The following is an 18099-nucleotide window of genomic DNA, read 5'->3' on the forward strand; positions in this document are numbered from 1 at the left end:
GGGCGTTATCACAGCAATAAGAATGACTAATAAGTATTAATGGCTCATGACAAGAGAACAAATGCTATTAAATTATCTTAATATATTAAGCGTATTAGGAATGTTTGTGTGTGTATTATTCATGCAAATATTATTAGCCTGTGTCAAGGTTAGCCGCTGGGCCCTGAGAACCAAGCTTCCAGCTCAGACCTTACCCCAGCTGTGCGAGGGCTGGGACTTTTCAGGGATTCACCCCCGGTGGAGCTTGAGGAGCCAATCGGCTCGCATCAGGCGGGGCCCTGGGAGCGACAGCGGTATCATCCAATGGCTTGACAGCTGGTGCCGCCCCTGGCCAATGGGCGCGCTTCTCCGCGGCGGTCGGAAGTGGTGAGGCGGCTCTGGGGGCCGTTGTTCAGGGCGGGGGGCTGAGTGGGGAGGCTCTGTGTCTGCGGCTAGCGGGTTCGCTGCAAGTCCTTGCTGTCGTCCCGGGTGAGTGTAGCGGCGGCCCGAGCCTTGGGAGCCTCACTGCGGTTCGGGAGGAGGCCGGCATCCCTGCGGCTTGGTGTGTGGGCGAGGGGGCTGTGGGCCCCGGGGGTCGCGGCCGTGTGGAGAAAGACGGCCACGCCACGGCGTCTCCTCAGGCCAGTGGAGGAGGCCGCGCTTTCTCCTCGGGGAACCCGAGTCTCGGCAGCCCCCGAGCGGCGCCGCCCCTTCGCGGCCTTGGCCAGGGTGTCGGGGAAGTGGGCGTCGTCCCGAGCGCGGCTGTGGGCACCGCGCCCCGGGCGGAGCCGGGCTCCAGCCGCGAGCCCCCAGCTTGCGGGGCGGGAGGTGGGGACGAAAAGGGGCGGTGTCGCGCCGGCTTAGTGCGGGCTCTCGGCCGGGGACCGGGGTTCGAGTCCCCACTCCGACCAGCTGTGCGGCGGCTCGCTCCAGAATGGGATAAATGGCTTTCACCTGCTAGGGTTCCGGCCTGGGGGCGAGGGTCCTTGGGAAGCGCTTAGCAGTCAGACGGTACATTTGAACCGCTGCTGTTTTGCGAAGCTGGTGCCCTCTCCCGCTCCCCACCCGCGAACTCCCCGGGGGAGGGGGCGGTTGGAAACCGCCTCCTGCGCCTGGACACGAGGGGGCAGCTGCGCCCGAAACCTCAGAGAGGGGCTCCTTGTCAGGTTGGAGACTTGAGTTGTCCTGGGGCAGTTCCGTGCATTCGCCCCTTTGCTCCATACAGAGGGCCCTTTGGAGTATCGTCCGTTGTCTGCCTGAGGGATTTGAGCCCCAGAAAGGTCACGTCCCATAGCCACTGCGTGGCGGAACCAGAGCTCGACCCTCCGAGGGGCCCACTCCCAGCTCGGCCTGCCACCCCCAGACCCTTTGCAGCCAGAGGGCAGGCACTTCCCTCACCGGAAGCTCTGGTCTTGGCTTAGTTTCTGGAGCACCCCGAGGAACAGACCGCCGTGAGAAAAGTATCCAGGCTTTCCCCTTTGGGGAACGTGATTTATTTCCCTAGATCGGTGGTTCCTATCCTTAGTGCACATTTCTTGGGGGAGCGGTTCTCTGGAGTCCTGTAACTCCCTAATTTAAAACCATTCTCCGGGGTACCGTTGAGCTAGGACTGTAGACTGATACCCCTTCTGCTGTACAGGATAAGGCCCCCTTGAGTACTTCCCGTTTTTCGTTTTTCGTTCTGCTCTTCCAAATCTCCCTTTACTTTCTCTTTCATTGCCTTTTGGGCCCCCTGCCTGATTGGATTTCCCCCCATTCCCATCCTCTCTTACTTCCTCTTCACACTTCAGCGTTTAAATGTCACCTTGTCAGAAAGTTCTCTTACCACCTTTTTCTAAAGTAGATTCCCTTCATCTCCATTTGTCTGTGTACTTTACCATCAAAAGACATTAAGATATCCGCTAATTTGTTTATTTTTCCTCTGTCACTAAGTTGATCTGTTAGGGACACTTCACTTCCTTAGTTTGTGAAGTAGTCTTACTGCCGGTGCGGCATACAGGGTCTCAATGAACGTGTTGAATGAATATATGCTTTGAAAAGTGAGTTCATTCGGAAATGTCAGAACCATTTAAGAGCCCTTTGGGGGCAGTATTTAAGACCAATTTTGTGTCATAGCAAAGAATAGTGGTAAGGAAATTGCCAGCACTTTGCTCTCTGCACTGACATCTTGTTTAAAAAGAAGGAAAAACTTTACAGTGCACGAACCTGGCAGACACTTTTTCAGCTAAGGATCAGCGTTAACATCATCTGTAATAATAAAACTGTTGACATCATGTACTTTCTGATATAATGCACTGAGATGAGCACGACATCAGTTCTGTGTTATTCTTGCTAAAAAAAAGTATTAATCATGAGAAAACACTAAACAGACTCAAACTACACTTAACACGATTTTGAAAGATGAAGAAAAACTGAAGTATCCTAAATCAGAGGATAATGGAGAAATAACTATGTGATGTGTCTTTAACCAGGAAAAGGAAATTAGTGGAATGATTCATGAATATGATTTATAGATGAGTTATTAACATTGTATTAGTATTAGTTCCCCACATTTGATAATTTTACTGTGATAATTTATGATGTATTGGGTTAAGGGTCTACAGGAGTTTTTTGTGGTGCTTTTGCTTGTCAAGTTACTTTAAAATGAAAATTTAAAAAATAGGGTAAAATATAAATGTATTGTGTAGGGACGCCTAGGTGGCTCAGTGGGTTAAGCAGCTGCCTTCGGCTCAGGTCATGATCCCAGTGTCCTGGGATCGAGTCCCACATCGGGCTCCTTGCTTGGCAGGGAGCCTGCTTCTCCCTCTGCCTCTCCTGCCATTCTGTCTGCCTGTGCTCCTTGCGCCGTCTCTCTCTCTCTGACAAGTAAATAAATTAAAAATAAATAAATAAATGTATTGGGTATTTAATAAAATACTTTAATGTACTGGTATTGGTAACATTTTCTGTGTAGTTGTTTTTTGTTTTTGTGTTCTGCATGTCATCCTAAAAGCAGAAATGAAATTGAAAGTTTACACTTTTCTCCTTTGTAGTTTTCAGAAAGAACTAAAGATGGCTGAATTTCTAGATGACCAGGACACTCAACTATGTGACAATTGGTAAGAAATTAAATGTAAGAAATGTTGGAGTGAGAACAAACTGGTTTCTAGAACAAACTGGTAGAAGGTTGGTTTATTTATTGGCAGGTTAAATTTGTTACCATATAACATGGAAATATATGGGACTAAAAAGCCTTTTTAACAATTTTATGTAATATTGCCTGTTTTAGTGATGGGATAAGATGTAGGTTCAGGGGCGCCTGGGTGACTCAGTGAGTTAAAGCCTCTGCCTTTAGCTCGGGTCATGATCTCCGGGTCCTGGGATTGAGCTCCACATCGGGTTCTCTGCTTGGCGGGGAGACTGCTTCCCCGTCTCTCTGTCTGCCTCTCTACCTACTTGTGTACTCTGTCAAATTAAAAAAAAAAAAAAAAAAGGTGGTAGGTTCAGGTAGCATAGAGAAATGAGTAGAGTGATGTGATAGAGCTGGGAGTCTGGAGCTCTGGTACCTGCCTTTATAGTTAATGACTTGTCCAGTCACCCCACTGACTGTTTTGGAGCCTCACTTTTTTTTTTTTTTTAAAGATTTTATTTATTTATTTGACAGAGAGAGATCACAGTAGACATAGAGGCAGGCAGAGAGAGAGAGAGAGAGAGGGAAGCAGGCTCCCTGCTGAGCAGAGAGCCCGATGCGGGACTCGATCCCAGGATCCTGAGATCATGACCTGAGCCGAAGGCAGCGGCTTAACCCACTGAGCCACCCAGGCACCCGAGCCTCACTTTTTTGATGTATAAATAAGCAGATGTAATTTTGGTCTTTCTGGAAAATATAATACATTTTTTTTTTAATTTTTTTTCTTTAAGTAGACTCCATGTCAAATGTGGGTCTTAAACTCACGAGGCTGAGATCAAGCATCCCATGCTCTATGACCAAGCCTGCCAGGTGCTCCTTATCAGTTTTTTTTTTTTTTTAAAGAAGATACAAAAAATATAATGTTTGGATTAGATGCATGCTTTTCAAAACGTTACAAAGATTTCCCCATGTTGCTACGGTGGCTGTCCTGGGGGTGATTGGGAGCAAGTTTAGTGAGGTTGGTTCTACATCTAGCATTGAGAGAGTAGTACAGCCAGAGCCACCCAATTATTTTTATAAAGGATTTTACTGAAGGAATGTTCCACTGCTTTAAAACTAAAAACAGAAACAACAACAACAAAAAACCTCTAGTTAAAGTCTTCTGGCAGTCCTGCTTAATCATTATCATTTCATGATCAGAAATGTTTGTGAAGACTTGGATGTTAAGCTTCCTATTTTGGTGTATTTGACCCACGTGAGTGACAGGAAAGGGCAACTCTTTCTTGCTGAAATGAAACTTAGGATGCAGCTAATAATTTCCTGAGAGTTTGGTATTTTGGTAATGTACAAGCACTCTATGGAAGGATAAAAAAGCAAAACAGAACTGACTGTGCTATGTTTAACTTAGTAAATTGTGGTAAAAGGGAAGAGATGTTGAAGAAGGAAAATACTTTGACTCAGATTGCTGGGAGATTTGAGCCAGATAACAGTTTTTATTTTTTTATTGCTTTTTTCTTTTTATTAGGCTTTCAGCAGGATTAGGATATAATCAGAGCAACTGCTGATTGCAATATTCTTTACCTGAACAGATTTAAGATTTCATTTCTAAGAGCATGTCTTGCATTAAAGGGTATTTTTTCTACTATGCCCCTATCACTTTCTGCCAATCTAAAAGCTATTTTAGCTCTGTTTGTGTTTTATATGTGCTATTACTGGTACAAATTAATCAGTGATGCAGATAATCACAAGAAAACATTGTGATTGTGTAAAAAACCAGATATAATGGCAATGTCACCAATTAAGATACGCTTATTTTGTCAGTTCTCCAATTTGAAGGAGTCTCAAGGCCAGGACAATATATAAATAACTATGCTAAGGGAGTTTAAAAAAAAAAAAGGTAAGTTAATGGAAAGCTAATGAAAACAGGGTTACTCAAAGCCAAAGCAATTTATTTAAAGAAAAAGGATTAGCATGGAACAGTAACTAAGCCAGCACAGACCTCCCATCTCAGTAACCCTGTCTAAATTCTAGGTTTAAAATTTTTGTTTTTAAAGCCATATTTCTATTCCCTAAGAAAAGGTAAACTTCAAAATGTGAGTGCCCGGGGTGCCAGCGTGGCTCAGTTTAGTAGAGTTTGCAACTCTTGATCTTGGGGTCATGAGTTCAAGCCCCACATTGAGCATAGAGTTTACTAAAAATAAAAAAATAAAATAATAAGGGACGCCTGGGTGGCTCAGTTGGTTGGGCAGCTGCCTTCGGCTCAGGTCATGGTCCCGGGGTCCTGGGATCGAGTCCCGCATCGGGATCCTTGCTTGGCGGGGGGCCTGCTTCTCCCTCTGCCTCTGCCTGCCTCTCTGTCTGCCTGTGCTCGCTTGCTCTCTCTCCCTCTGTCTCTGACAAATAAATAAATAAAATCTTAAAAAAAAAAAAAAAAAAATTTAAAGTGAAGGGGTCCTGGCTGGCTCAGTCGGTAGAACATGTAACTCCTAACCTAAGGGTTGTGAGTTAAAGCCCCATATTGGGCATGGAGTCTATTTAAAAAAAATAGCAAAATAAAAAATAAGAAATTTGGGGCATCTGGCTGGCTCTGTCAGAGTGTGCAACTTTTGATCTCAGGTCATAAGTTCAAGTCCCATTTTGGGCATGGAGCCTACTTAAATTTTTTTTTAAATAAAAAAAATGAGCTGCCATTAGATCCACTGGGCCAGTAAAAGGAGTTTGTTGTTGAAGAAGTTCTTGTATGTCATCTCTCTTCTCTGTGGGGGAGAGTGTGGTCCTAAGGAATAGGAACTTCAATGTTAGAAGGTTTTGACTTATAAAGGTGCCTGGTTGGGGCACCTGGGTGGCTTAGTAGGTTAAGCCTCTGCCTTCTGCTTGCGTCCATGAGGGTCATGATCTCAGGGTCCTAGGATCGAGCCCCGAATCTGAATTGGCTCTCTGCTCAGCAGGGAGCCTGCTTCCCCAACCTCCTCTCCACCTGCCTCCCTGCCTACTTGTGATCTTTCTCTCTGTTAAATAAATAAAATCTTTAAAAAAAAAAAAAAAAAGGCAGGGTGCCTGGCTGGTTCAGTTGGAAGAGCTCACGACTTGATCTCAGCATCATGAGTTCAAGCCCCGTGATGGTTACAGAGATTACTAAAAACAAAAAGCCCCAAAACTTCGACTTTTATTTTTGCATGTAATAGTTAAATTGATTTCTGGATTGTTCTGCTTAGCATTTAGAAGGCTACTGGGAATTTTCTGGAAGCCTTGGCTTGCCTTTCAGTCATTTTTATCTAAGGTGAAATTTCATCTTTAACTTGCTAGGCCCTCCTTGGAGCTTTTCCCAGTTTTATCTAGATACGGAGTTGTGTTCTCATCTCATTTAAAACACCTTGGGGCGCCTGGGTGGCTCAGTGGGTTAAAGCCTCTGCCTTCGGCTCAGGTCATGATCTCAGGACCCTGGGATCGAGCCCCGCATCGGGCTTTCTGCTCCGCGGACAGCCTGCTTCCTCCTCTCTCTCTCTCTCTGCCTGCCTCTCTGCCTACTTATGATCTCTATCTGTCAAATAAATAAATAAGATCTTAAAAAAAAAAAAACACCTTGATTTTTATCTGTATGATAGGAAGTAAGTATATTGGTATTTTGTCTGGTTGGAATGTTTGGTGGGACTATCTTGGGAGCTAAATTTAAAAAGAAAACCAGCAGACAATTGTTTCATGTATGTAATTGTTGCAAATCTGTTTTTCTTACAAGGTTTCTTTCAAAGTTTCCCAAGTGGTGAAAATGTATCATAGTAAATTTACTGTGTGGTCTTACCTAACAGCTGCTTTTGATTCTTGTTGCTTTATGTTATGATTATGTGGTCCTTAATATTTTTTTGGTCAAATCCTAAAATTTTAGTGGCCTTGGGTATATAGAATGTTCTGTGTCAATATGTTTTCCTACTAGCCCTGTAAAATAAGAACTGTAGACATATTTTCTTGATTTTTGCTGTTGAAAGAAAATTATTGTAAAAATTATGAATCTCCGTTTCCTAAGCAGTAATTATTAGGTTTAATTTTTTGTGGCATTTGTGCATGTATGTTTTACAGTCATGATATAGCTCTGCTTTCATTTTGTTGGTGTACATTTCATGTAGCTGCTCACTTCATTAAACGGTTTTATTTTGGGGGCGCCTGGGTGGCTCAGTGGGTTAAAGCCTCTGCCTTTGGCTCAGGTCGTGATCCCATTGGGCTCTGCCTAGCAGGGAGCCTGCTTCCTCCTCTCTCTCTCTGCCTGCCTCTCTGCGTACTTATGATCTCTGTCTGTCAAATAAATAAAATCTTAAAAAAAGTTTTGTTTTTTAAAAAATTTTATTTATTTGACAGACAGTGAGAGAGGGAATACAAACAGAGGGAGTGGGAGAGGGAGAAGCAGGGAGCCGGATGCAGGGCTTGATCTCAGGACTGTGGGATCATGACCTGAGCCTAAGGCAGCCACTTAAACAACTGAGCCACCCAGGAGCCCTGTTTTAAACATTTTTAATGATTTTTTAAAAAAATATTTTATTTCTGTACTTGTCAGAGAGCACAAGCAGGCAGAGTGGCAGGCAGAGGCAGAGAGAAGCAGGATCCCCGATGAGCAAGGAGCCCGATGCAGGACTCGATCTCAGGATGCCAGGATCATGACCCGAGCCGAAGGCAGTGGCCTAACCAACTGAGCCACCCAGGCGTCCCTAATGATTTTTTTTAAACTGTTTTACAACCCTAACGAAAGTCTTCATAATTCCAAGAGTGAGATTACCTGGTTAAAGACTGTATTATGGTCCTGATGAGGGAGCAGGAGGCTGGCTGAGGATGGAGCAGGGGCTGGTGCCTTGCACCCCCTCTCCACCCACTCCCCTTGGTAATATGTGTGACATTCCACAGGCACCCCTGACTGCCCTAAAAGAAGAACAAATAGTTAACTTGCAGAGATCACAGTCCTGCAAGGCAGGAGTCTCTCTTGGTTTACAAATGTCCTCGAGATTTACAACAAAGAAGTTGCCTTATCAATAGCCCAATTTCCAAAGATACAGAACTCAGTTCCTCAAGCCCTAACGTCACCCTCCCCTCCATAAAAAACCGAAGGAGACGGAGGTAGAAGGAAAAGTAAATAAAGTTAAATTTCTTTTAAAACCTAAATCTCGGGGCGCCTGGGTGGCTCAGTGGTTTGGGCTGCTGCCTTCGGCTCAGGTCATGATCTCAGGGTCCTGGGATCGAGTCCTGCATCGGGCTCTCTGCTCAGCGGGGAGCCTGCTTCCTCCTCTCTCTCTGCCTGACTCTGCCTACTTGTGATCTCTGTCAAATAAATAAATAAAATATTTTAAAAAATAAATAAATAAAACCTAAATCTCACTAACAAGGACGTTTGATAGCAGGAATGTAACATTCCACCAGGAGACTCCCAATTGTCTTTATGTTAGTGCCTCATTAGAGGGAAAGTGGCCTTGGCTTGATAGTAACCAGGCCTTCAATATCCTGACAGTCTTCTTTACCCCAATAGCCCTTCTGAACAGCCCTTTGTCCTCACCTACCCAACTCCTGTGTATATAACCAGCCACTCCTCACAACCCGGGGCAGCAGCTCTTCCTGCCCACAGGTCCTGTCCCTGTGCTTTAATAAACTACCATTTTGCACCAAAGATGTCTTAAGAATTCTTTCTTTAGTCGTCAGCTCTGAACCTCACCCCACCAAATCTGACTTAGGTTCTGGAACTTCATCAGTCCTAGAAACAGATTTTCAGCCTATTTTTAAGCAGTTTACAGTACCACTGGTAACATAATAGAACACTAGTTTCACAACATCTTTAACAGTGGAACTTACTAATTTTAATTTTTGTTAATTTACTAGGTTTAGATCATAATTTATAGCCTCTGTATATTTTTCCTTCATTTAAAAAAAATAATTACTTTAAAACCATTGGTTTCCTCAGAAAGCTAGGAATTTTGGAAAAATAAGGGGAGTTAAATCTTTCAAGATATTGGTAGTTTCCCTCTTTATCTCGTTGAGATTTCTTCCCATCTCACAATTGTTCTTTGCATAAGAGCTTCCTTGATAGTTTCACCGTTGGGTGGAAATAAATTTGCATTTATTTTGTGTCTTGGTCTTTCAGACTGGAGTATGACCTAGCTGGAGGCACATCAGTCATCTTACTTTGAAATGTTTTTTACACTAGGTATGAAGATGAAAACTCTAAGAGAGAAAAAAGCTATCTACAATTGAGTGTGGAAGAGAGTTCCTATAGTATTTAGCTTTGTAGGCTAAATAAAATATTTAAAGATTGTGTTATTATCTGTATTATTCTGTTCAGTATTTTATTTTTCTGAAATTTTATTCTAGGTGACATACTTATAGACTCTATCTTTATTTTTAATTTAAATTCGGCTAATTAACATGTAGTATGTTATTAGTTTCTGAGGTAGAGGTCAGTGATTCATCAGTCTTATATAATACCCAGTGCTCATTACATCATGTGCCCTCCTTCATGCCCACCTCACCCCCAGGCCCCTCCCCTCCAGCAACCCTCAGTTTGTTTCCTGTGATTGAGAGTCTCTTATGGTTTGTCTCCCTCTCTGATTTTGTCTTGTTTTATTTTCCCTCTCTTCCCCCATGATCTTTGGTTTTGTTTCTTAAATTCCACAGAGGAGTGAGATCATATGGTAATTGTCTTTCCTGATTGTCTTATTTTGCTTAGCATAATACCGTTCAGTTCCATCAACATCACTACAAATGGCAAGATTTCATTTTTGATGGCTAAATAGTATTCCATTGTATATAGACCACATCTTCTTTATCCATTCATCTTTTTTTTTAAATAATCTCTACACCCAACATGGGGCTTGAACTCAAAACCCCAGGACCAAGAATCAAAAGCTGTACTGACTGAGCCAGCCAGGTACCCCTAGACACATTCCTTATTTTTCTTTCTTTCTTTACTTTTAATTAATTAGGCTCCATGCCCAATGTGGGGCTTGAACTCAGGAGCTGAGCTCAAGCATCGCATGCTTTACCAACTGAGCCAGGCAGGTAACCTTAGACAGTCTTTTTTTTTTTTTTTTAAAGATTTTATTTATTTACTTGACACAGAGAAGAGATCACAAGTAGGCAGAGAGGCAGGCAGAGAGGGAGGGGGAAGCAGGCTCCCTGCTGGGCAGAGAGCCTGATGCAGGACTCAATCCCAGGACCCTGAGATCATGACCTGAGCTGAAGGCAGAGGCTTGACCCACTGAGCCACCCAGGCGCCTCCCAGACAGTCTTTATTTTTATTTATTTATTTATTTATTTTAAAAAAGATTTTATTTATTTATTTGACAGGCAGAGATCACAAGTAGGCAAAGAGGCAGGCAGAGAGAGAGGAGGAAGCAGGCTCCCTGCTGAGCAAAGAGCCCGATGCGGGGCTCGATCCCAGGACCCCGGGATCATGACCTGAGCCGAAGGCAGGGGCCTCAAACCACTGAGTCACCCAGGTGCCCCCCCAGACAGTCTTTAAATGCAGTCTTTACCTAGACTAAAATTGGAGTTTTCTAGTGATCATATCCAAATGACTGAAAGTAAAGACTGAATATTTCTCTTGTTGAAGTGTACATAAAACACTTGTTAAATTTAAATGATCTTTCTCTCTCACTTAAGATTATCATTTTCCTCCCTTTTCTGTAACTTAGAGATGATAATTGAATTGGATTCCTTAAAGAGAATGGTAGAGAGTGAGTGAAGAGACAGGATTGGGGGAAGGGATTCAGGACTTCATTTTTGTACAGTTCTGCAGTGAAGTTATACCAACAGAACCAGAGCACGTTCCTGACTAGTATCTAGCCTGCTTTGAAAGGCATGTGGGACATAAAGGGAGACATGTTCCCCACTGACTATCTCAATGCTGGCATCTGCTTGTTTGACTTTTAGTGGAATAAAATCTATTGAGGTTAAACCTACCTCAGACCCAGAGTCAAAATAATTGGTAGGCTGTTTTTTTTGTTGTTGTTTTTACAATTCTGTAGTGTATCATTGTGTTTTGGGTCATGGATAGTTTTAGAAAAGCCTGATTTATTTCTTGGCGTCTGACTTCATGTTGCTGGTTGTGATTAGCTCTGACATCTAGAAAGTGAGGGTGAGCTTGTGGAAGTAGTACATAGCACTGATAACTCATTGTTGCACCGAAGACTCAAAACCTTTGGAAGTTAATCCTTGAAAAGCAGGGGTGTAATAATAAGAGTTTACAGACTAGATTTACTAAAGAGAAGTAACAAAGACTAAAGATCTGACAAGCAGATTTTCATGTAATATCACTGTGCATAGATGAGTCAGTAATGCTTGCCTTTTCCTTTGTTCTGTTTCTATAGCAAAAAAGAAATTCCTGTATTTAATTTTACCATCCATGAGATCCACTGTCAAAGGAACATTGGTATGTGTCCTATCTGCAAGGAACCATTTCCCAAATCTGACATGGAGAGTCACATGGCGACAGAACATTGTCAGGTAAACCACCAAGTACTCAAATGTTCATAACTCTATTATACTTGCTATTTTGCCTTAGCAAGTGCTCATGTTGTCACAAAGCCAATTTACTGATGTCCCTTCTTATCATAGGTGACCTGCAAATGTAATAAGAAGTTGGAGAAGAGGCAGTTAAAGAAGCATGAGGTTAGTTTCCCTGTACCATGAAGAGCGTGAGTTACCTGGGGCCAATATTACTGAGATTACTGACCTAATGCAGAGCAGAAGACCAGTCTGATTGAGTCTTGGTTCTCTACCAGCTCCACAAATACTGTCTCTTAAAGTATATTCAAGGCTTTGATTTTGTGCTGCCAGATTCAACTACGTGACTATTGCACTCCTTGCTCAGGTCTCAGAGCGTTACTCTTTGGAACGGAGTCTGTCATTTCTGCTGGGGTTTAGCTGGCACCTTCAGTGAGTGCCAAACCAAGCCTGGGCTTGCCAGTGTGGTATAACCACTTTAGTACAGAGCCTTCCTAACATCTTGTAATTTCCTTTTGACTTCTTGATCACTTGGGTAACATGCTGCTTATACCCAAAGCAATTCCTCAGAGTGCATTTCATGAGATAGAACATAGTATTAGTTGGTCCCTAGTTGAAATAAAACTGTTTGCCATAGTTGAATGAACGTTGTTTTTGTGAACGAGCATATGAATTCACCAGTTAAAAAGATCCCCTATTTAGTTGGTCACATAGTGTGTGTACATAAGTAAAAATTTACCAAGGTATGCACTTATTAGTAGACATCATTCTGTGTACCTAAAATGACCATTTATAATTTAAAAAGGTAATTCATAACCATTGTAGAAAAATCGGAAAATGGAAGAAGAAAACAATAACTATTCATAACTCCACAGCACAGAATTAAACATCTTATAAGTACTTCGGCACTCTTCCTAGTTTTTCTAAGCATTTGACCTATGTTGTACTAGGGCTCACCAGCGAGGGGTGGGGTTTATGATTGAGGTCACGTTAACAATAATGAGTATTACTCTGGTTCTAATATTTACCTGCTCTACAAAACAACCTCCAGTTAGCTCTCCTGTCTTCTATCCTCTTCACTCTGGCTCTTTCTGGGGATAACATGGTAATATATCAGTCATTATAAAGGTACAAGTACAAAGTAGTTCCTAACGTTCCTGCAAGTTAGACCAAAATAGTTATAGACCAGAGATGAAACTAAAGAATTTTTTAAAATTCTCTTAAAAAAAAAGTTTATACTTTATTTGGTGCTCTGGTTAGTTATTAACACATTTTAGGGTTGCTAACAAAGTACTTACTACATTATCTGGTATGTGCCAGCAATATTTTACTCTTGGCTGAGTACTTTTTTTTTTTTTTTGGTTGTTGAGTAATTTTAAATCAGTGGCATTTTTCTAATGAAATCTTTGTGAATCAGTATTATAGCCACTTGGTATATAATTTTAAAGTCACAAAAGCAGGTATGTAAAAATTGTCTCTTCCATTCCTCTTACCTAGGCCCTCTTTAATCATTTTTTTGTGTTTTCTACAAGAGATAGTTCATGCATACACAAATTATGCTAGAAGTGTTTAAAGCAGCCTTTAGGATGGAACTTGGGTTTAATTTGTATGAAAAGAAATTCTTGCTCTTTGGCACAGTGGTTGTAAAGTATCTAAACTTTTGAAGTGATATTACATTGAAGTTCTGAGTTGACGTTCCAAGGTTTGGAATGTGTATATCAGAGTAACATATGATTTTATATCTTTTTTTTTTTTAAAAGATTTTATTTATTTATTTGACAGAGAGAGATCACAAGTAGGCAGAGAGGCAGAGAGAGAGAGAGAGAGGAGGAAGCAGGCTCCCTGCTGAGCAGAGAGCCGGATGTGGGACTTGATCCCGGGACCCCGAGATCATGACCTGAGCCGAAGGCAGCGGCTTAACTCACTGAGCTACCCAGGCGCCCCTGATTTTATATCTTTTTAATTCTTTGGTGTTTTAGTTACAATTTCAAAATAAGTTGTTTTTTTTTTTTTTAAAGATTTTATTTATTTGATAGAGAGAGAGAAATCACAAGTAGGCAGAGAGGCAGGCAGAGAGAGCAGAGGAAGCAGGCTCCTCTCGGAGCAGAGAGCCAGACGTGGGGCTTGATCCCAGGACCCTGGGATCATGACCCGAGCCGAAGGCAGAGGCTTTAACCCATTGAGCCACCCAGGCGCCCCCAAAATAAGTTTTATACAAAATTTTTTCTTTCCTTTTTTATTTTTTTTTAAAGATTTTGTTTGTTTCTCAGAGGAGGGGCAGGCAGAGAGAGAAGCAGACTCTCTGAGCAAGGAGCCCCATGCGGGACTCGATTGTAGGACCCTGGGATCGTGACCTGAGCCAAAGGCAGATGCTTAACCAACTGAGCCACCCAGGTGTCCCAGTTTTATAAAAGTTTTATCCTTCATCTGCTGAGTATTTATACTCTTGGGGTCATCTTTGTTGGTAATTCCTGGTTTATTTGGTCAGTTCAAAGCCAGTGCTATGTACAAATATGCAGATTAGAAATATCTGTCCTTTATAATGGAGAGTCTCTGTTCCTCATTACCAGGTACTTAAGACAGATTGGAGTAGTAAGGGGAAATTGGGCTAGTGGAGTTTTGACAAACGTACTTGAATTGCTGTGCTTTTGCTGTTTGTTCTTGCCCAAGAGCTGGCTGGCTTTGGGTTACTTGGGTTACTTTGTAATGTGTGCACAAAATGATGATAGGGTGGCTGAGTGAGTAGATTCCTTCTGAGAGTTTCTTTCCTCTTGTAGAACCAGGTGACAGGAACAGAGGGAAGTTGTGACTTTTTTTTTAAGATTATTTATTTATTTGACAGACAGAGATCATAAGTAGGCAGAAAGGCAGGCAGAGAGAGGGTAGGGGGAGCAGGCTCCCTGTTGAGCAGAGAGCCCGATTCGGGGCTTGATCCTAGGACCCTGAGATCATGACCTGAGCCGAAGGCATAGGCTTTAACCCACTGAGCTACCCAGGCGTCCCGAAGCCGTGACTCTTAAATGCATAGAAAACCATGGCAGGCAAAGCTAGGTTTGGAAGAGAATACTGAAGTAAATATTTTTGGCTTTCCTTTCCATGTACTAAAACATAGCCTCTTTTAGATCGGCATATTAACTGCTTTATTATTCTGTGTTACAGGAGACCGAGTGTCCTCTACGGCTTGCCCTTTGCCAGCATTGTGATTTGGAACTTTCTGTTCTCAAACTGAAGGACCATGAAGATTACTGTGGTGCCCGGACGGAGTTATGTGGCAGTTGTGGGCGCAATGTCCTGGTGAAAGATCTGAAGACTCATCCTGATGTTTGTGGAAGAGATGGGGAGGAAAAGAGAGATGAGGTTGCCATGCCTCCTAATGCATATGATGAGTCCTGGGGTCAAGATGGCATCTGGATTGCATCCCAGCTCCTCAGGCAAATTGAGGCTCTGGACCCCCCTATGAGGATACCCCGAAGACCTCTGAGAGCCTTTGAATCAGACATTTTGCATAGTAGAACTTCCAACCAAAGGAACATGGCAGCCCAGTTTCCAATTCAGAATAATCTGTGTGAGTTGTGTTTGGATTAGAAAACTGGAATGGTACAAAATCTCAGGACAAATGGGAACAGGGCTTTGAGGGCAAATAGATTTTTTTTTTTTTTTTTTGAGGGCAAATAGATTTAAGTAATAAAACCTGATTATAGTTAGGTAGTCTTTCTAATACACCTAACTATAGATTGGAAATAACCTCTTTGCTATTGGATTACCACTGGATTATAGCTAGTGTTGATGATGATGACAGTGACATCCTGTTAATAGCTAGTATTTACTGAGTATATAGTATGTGCTTCAGGCATTTGTAAAGTTCTTAATATGTATTAAATGATTTAGTTCTCACAGGCATTCTTAGATAAGGGGTAGAGCTGGGACTTGAATTCAGGCAATCTGGCTTCATGCTTCAAGCTATTTTGCTATAGTGCAGAAATATAAAAAATGTTTAGCACAGTACTTGTCTCATAGTTATAGCTCAATAATTTGGGTTATTAATAAGATAATTAGAATAATAATGGAGCCTTTATTGCAACAGACTTGATGTTTGGAGTCCTAGGAGAACAGGAGGACCAAGCCTCTTTTGTTCTTGCACAATGCCTGTAAACCTTGAATATTTGCTAAGCATGGACATGAGGTAGCAGCATCTCTAATTTTTTTTTTTTTTTTAAGATTTATTTAAAGTGTGGGTGTGCATGAGTGGGACGGGCAGAGGGAGAGTGAGAATTTTTTCTTTTTTTTAAGATTTTATTTATTTGACAGATCACAAGTACGCAGAGAGGAGTAAGCAGGCCCCCTGCTGAGCCGAGAGCCCGATGTAGGGCTCGATCCCAGGACCCTGAGATCATGACCTGAGCTGAAGGCAGAGGCTTTAACCCACTGAACCACTCAGGCGCCCCGTGAGAGAGAATTTCAAGCAGATTCCATGTTGAGCATGGAGCTTGACACAGGGCTCGATCTCATGACCCTGAGTTTGGAATCTGAGCAGAAGTCAAGAGTCAGTTGCTTAACTGACTGAGCCACCCAGGCACCCCTCTAATGTATCTTGAGTACTGGTTATTTATTTATTTTTTCTTCCAGTGGAAGAACAAGAAAGGCAGGAAAGGAATAGAACCCGACAGCCCCCAAAAGAGGGTGGTGAAGATAGTGCAAACTTGGACTTCATGTTGGCCCTAAGTCTGCAAAATGAAGGGCAGGCCCGCAGTGTGGCAGAGCAGGACTTCTGGAGGGCTGTATGTGGTACAGACCAGTCCCTTGAAGGTTCCAGTGCTCTCAATGACATGAAGGGTAGGTTTGTTTATTCTGTACTAGCTTCTGTCTCTACGGGTTTTTTAACTGTTACACTATGTAATTTATATAAAATCGAGAGTTGTTCATGAGATTAGATTTGCCTTTTTTGTTTTGCTTTTCCCAACTTTTTATTCTTAAATGTTAGTAGAGTGAATGTCTGTATACCCCTTGTTTATATTTGCCAATTTTAGTATTTTCCATTTATTTTATATATTTTTATTTCTACCCCTGAACTATTTGAGAATAAGTTGCAGACATAACATTTTATCCCTGAGTACTTTAGCATGTATCTTAAGAACAAGGGTATTATACATAAATAAAACACCCATATTACTCTCAGGAAATTTAACAAAAGTTCCCTACTTCTACACAATATCCGTTGGAACTTACTTGTTTTAAAAATCTGGGATTACACTGTGTTCTTTTTAGGTTAATTTCGTTTAGGCCCTTCCCCCAACCCCCTTTTCTTTTCCTTTCTGTACATTGGTACTTTGAAGAGTCCAGAATGGTGGTTTTGCAGAATATTTCTTTCTCAATTTAGATTTGTCTGACTGTTTTCTCGTGTTTAGATTCAAGTAACATAGCTGTGGCAGAATTCCTACATTGGTAATGTGTCCTTAAGAAGTTAATTTATCCTATTCATTAAAATGAGATTTATTAGATACCTCTCTTAGCTAGCTTTTCCCTTTATAATACCTAGATTCAGGTTGTATTTTGAGATTGTGGAGGAATGAGATATTTACAGTCTTTTTTAATTTTTATTTTAATTTTTATTTTTTTAAAGATTTTATTTATGTATTTGACAGAGAGAGATCACAAGTAGGCAGAGAGGCAGGCAGAGAGAGGGGGAAGCAGGCTCCCTGCTGAGCTGAGAGCCCGATGCAGGACTCCATTCCAGGACCCTGAGATCATGACCTGAGCCAAAGGCAGAGGCTTTAACCTACTGAGCCACCCAGGTGCGCCCCATACAGTCTTTTTTTTTCTTTTTTTTTTAAATGCTGTCGAAGATCACTTCCCATCTTCAACATTTTTTTTTTTTTTTAAGATTTTACTTATCCATTTGACAGAGATCACAAGTAGCCTAGAGGCAGGCAGAGAGAGAGGGGGAAGCAGGCTCTCCGCCGAGCAGGAAGCCCGACATGGGGCTCGATCCCAGGACCCTGAGACCATGACCCGAGCCGAAGGCAGAGGCTTAATGCACAGAGCCACCCAGGCGCCCCCCATACAGTCTTTTTTATTTAGCAGTTTTTTGTATTCACTAATGTTTCTTGCTTGAATCAGATATAACTGGTGATTGTACATTGGTGATTTTTCTGTTCTTTGTTCTGAATTCTTTATTCTATAAAGAACTTTGTTCCCCTCCCTGTCTCATTTAAATAACTATTCTGCAGAGCCTGGCTGGCTGCATGTCTCTGAACTTTCACCTCAGGGTCATGAGTTTGAGCCCCATGTTGGGTGTAGAAATGACTAAAAACCAAATTAAAAAAAGGGGGGGGGGCGCCAGGGTGGTCCAGTTGTTAAGCATCTGCCTTCGGCTCAGGTCATGTGGATCGAGCCCTGCATTGGGCTCTGTGCTAGGCAGGTAGCCTGGTTCTCCCTCTGCTTGTGTTCCCTCTTTCGCTGTCTTTCTCTGTCAAATAAATAAAATCTTAAAGAAAAAAAACCAACTTAAATCTTTTTGGTATTATCAGACTCCTAGA

General features: G+C 42.2%; 1 protein-coding gene across 2 annotated transcripts in view; it reads left to right on the top strand.

Moving 5' to 3' along the window:
• The first annotated feature begins 377 nt into the window (after nucleotides 1-377).
• The window catches only part of TRAFD1 (TRAF-type zinc finger domain containing 1), a 29767-nt gene continuing 12045 nt past the window's right edge, over nucleotides 378-18099 (top strand). The window contains exons 1-6 of one of the 2 annotated variants that reach the window (XM_045073567.1): nucleotides 379-468; nucleotides 3012-3077; nucleotides 11428-11563; nucleotides 11675-11728; nucleotides 14723-15128; nucleotides 16190-16396. In XM_045073567.1, coding sequence (XP_044929502.1) covers nucleotides 3031-3077; nucleotides 11428-11563; nucleotides 11675-11728; nucleotides 14723-15128; nucleotides 16190-16396 — 850 coding nt within the window. In that variant the 5' untranslated portion in view covers nucleotides 379-468; nucleotides 3012-3030. Of the gene's footprint in view, nucleotides 469-3011; nucleotides 3078-11427; nucleotides 11564-11674; nucleotides 11729-14722; nucleotides 15129-16189; nucleotides 16397-18099 lie in introns of both variants that reach the window. The other variant, XM_045073568.1, reaches the window with a different exon arrangement.

The sequence above is a fragment of the Mustela putorius genome, unplaced genomic scaffold, assembly GCF_011764305.1.
Source record: "Mustela putorius furo isolate JIRA1106 unplaced genomic scaffold, ASM1176430v1.1 tig00537248_pilon_pilon_pilon, whole genome shotgun sequence".
Classification (NCBI taxonomy): Eukaryota; Metazoa; Chordata; class Mammalia; order Carnivora; family Mustelidae; genus Mustela; species Mustela putorius.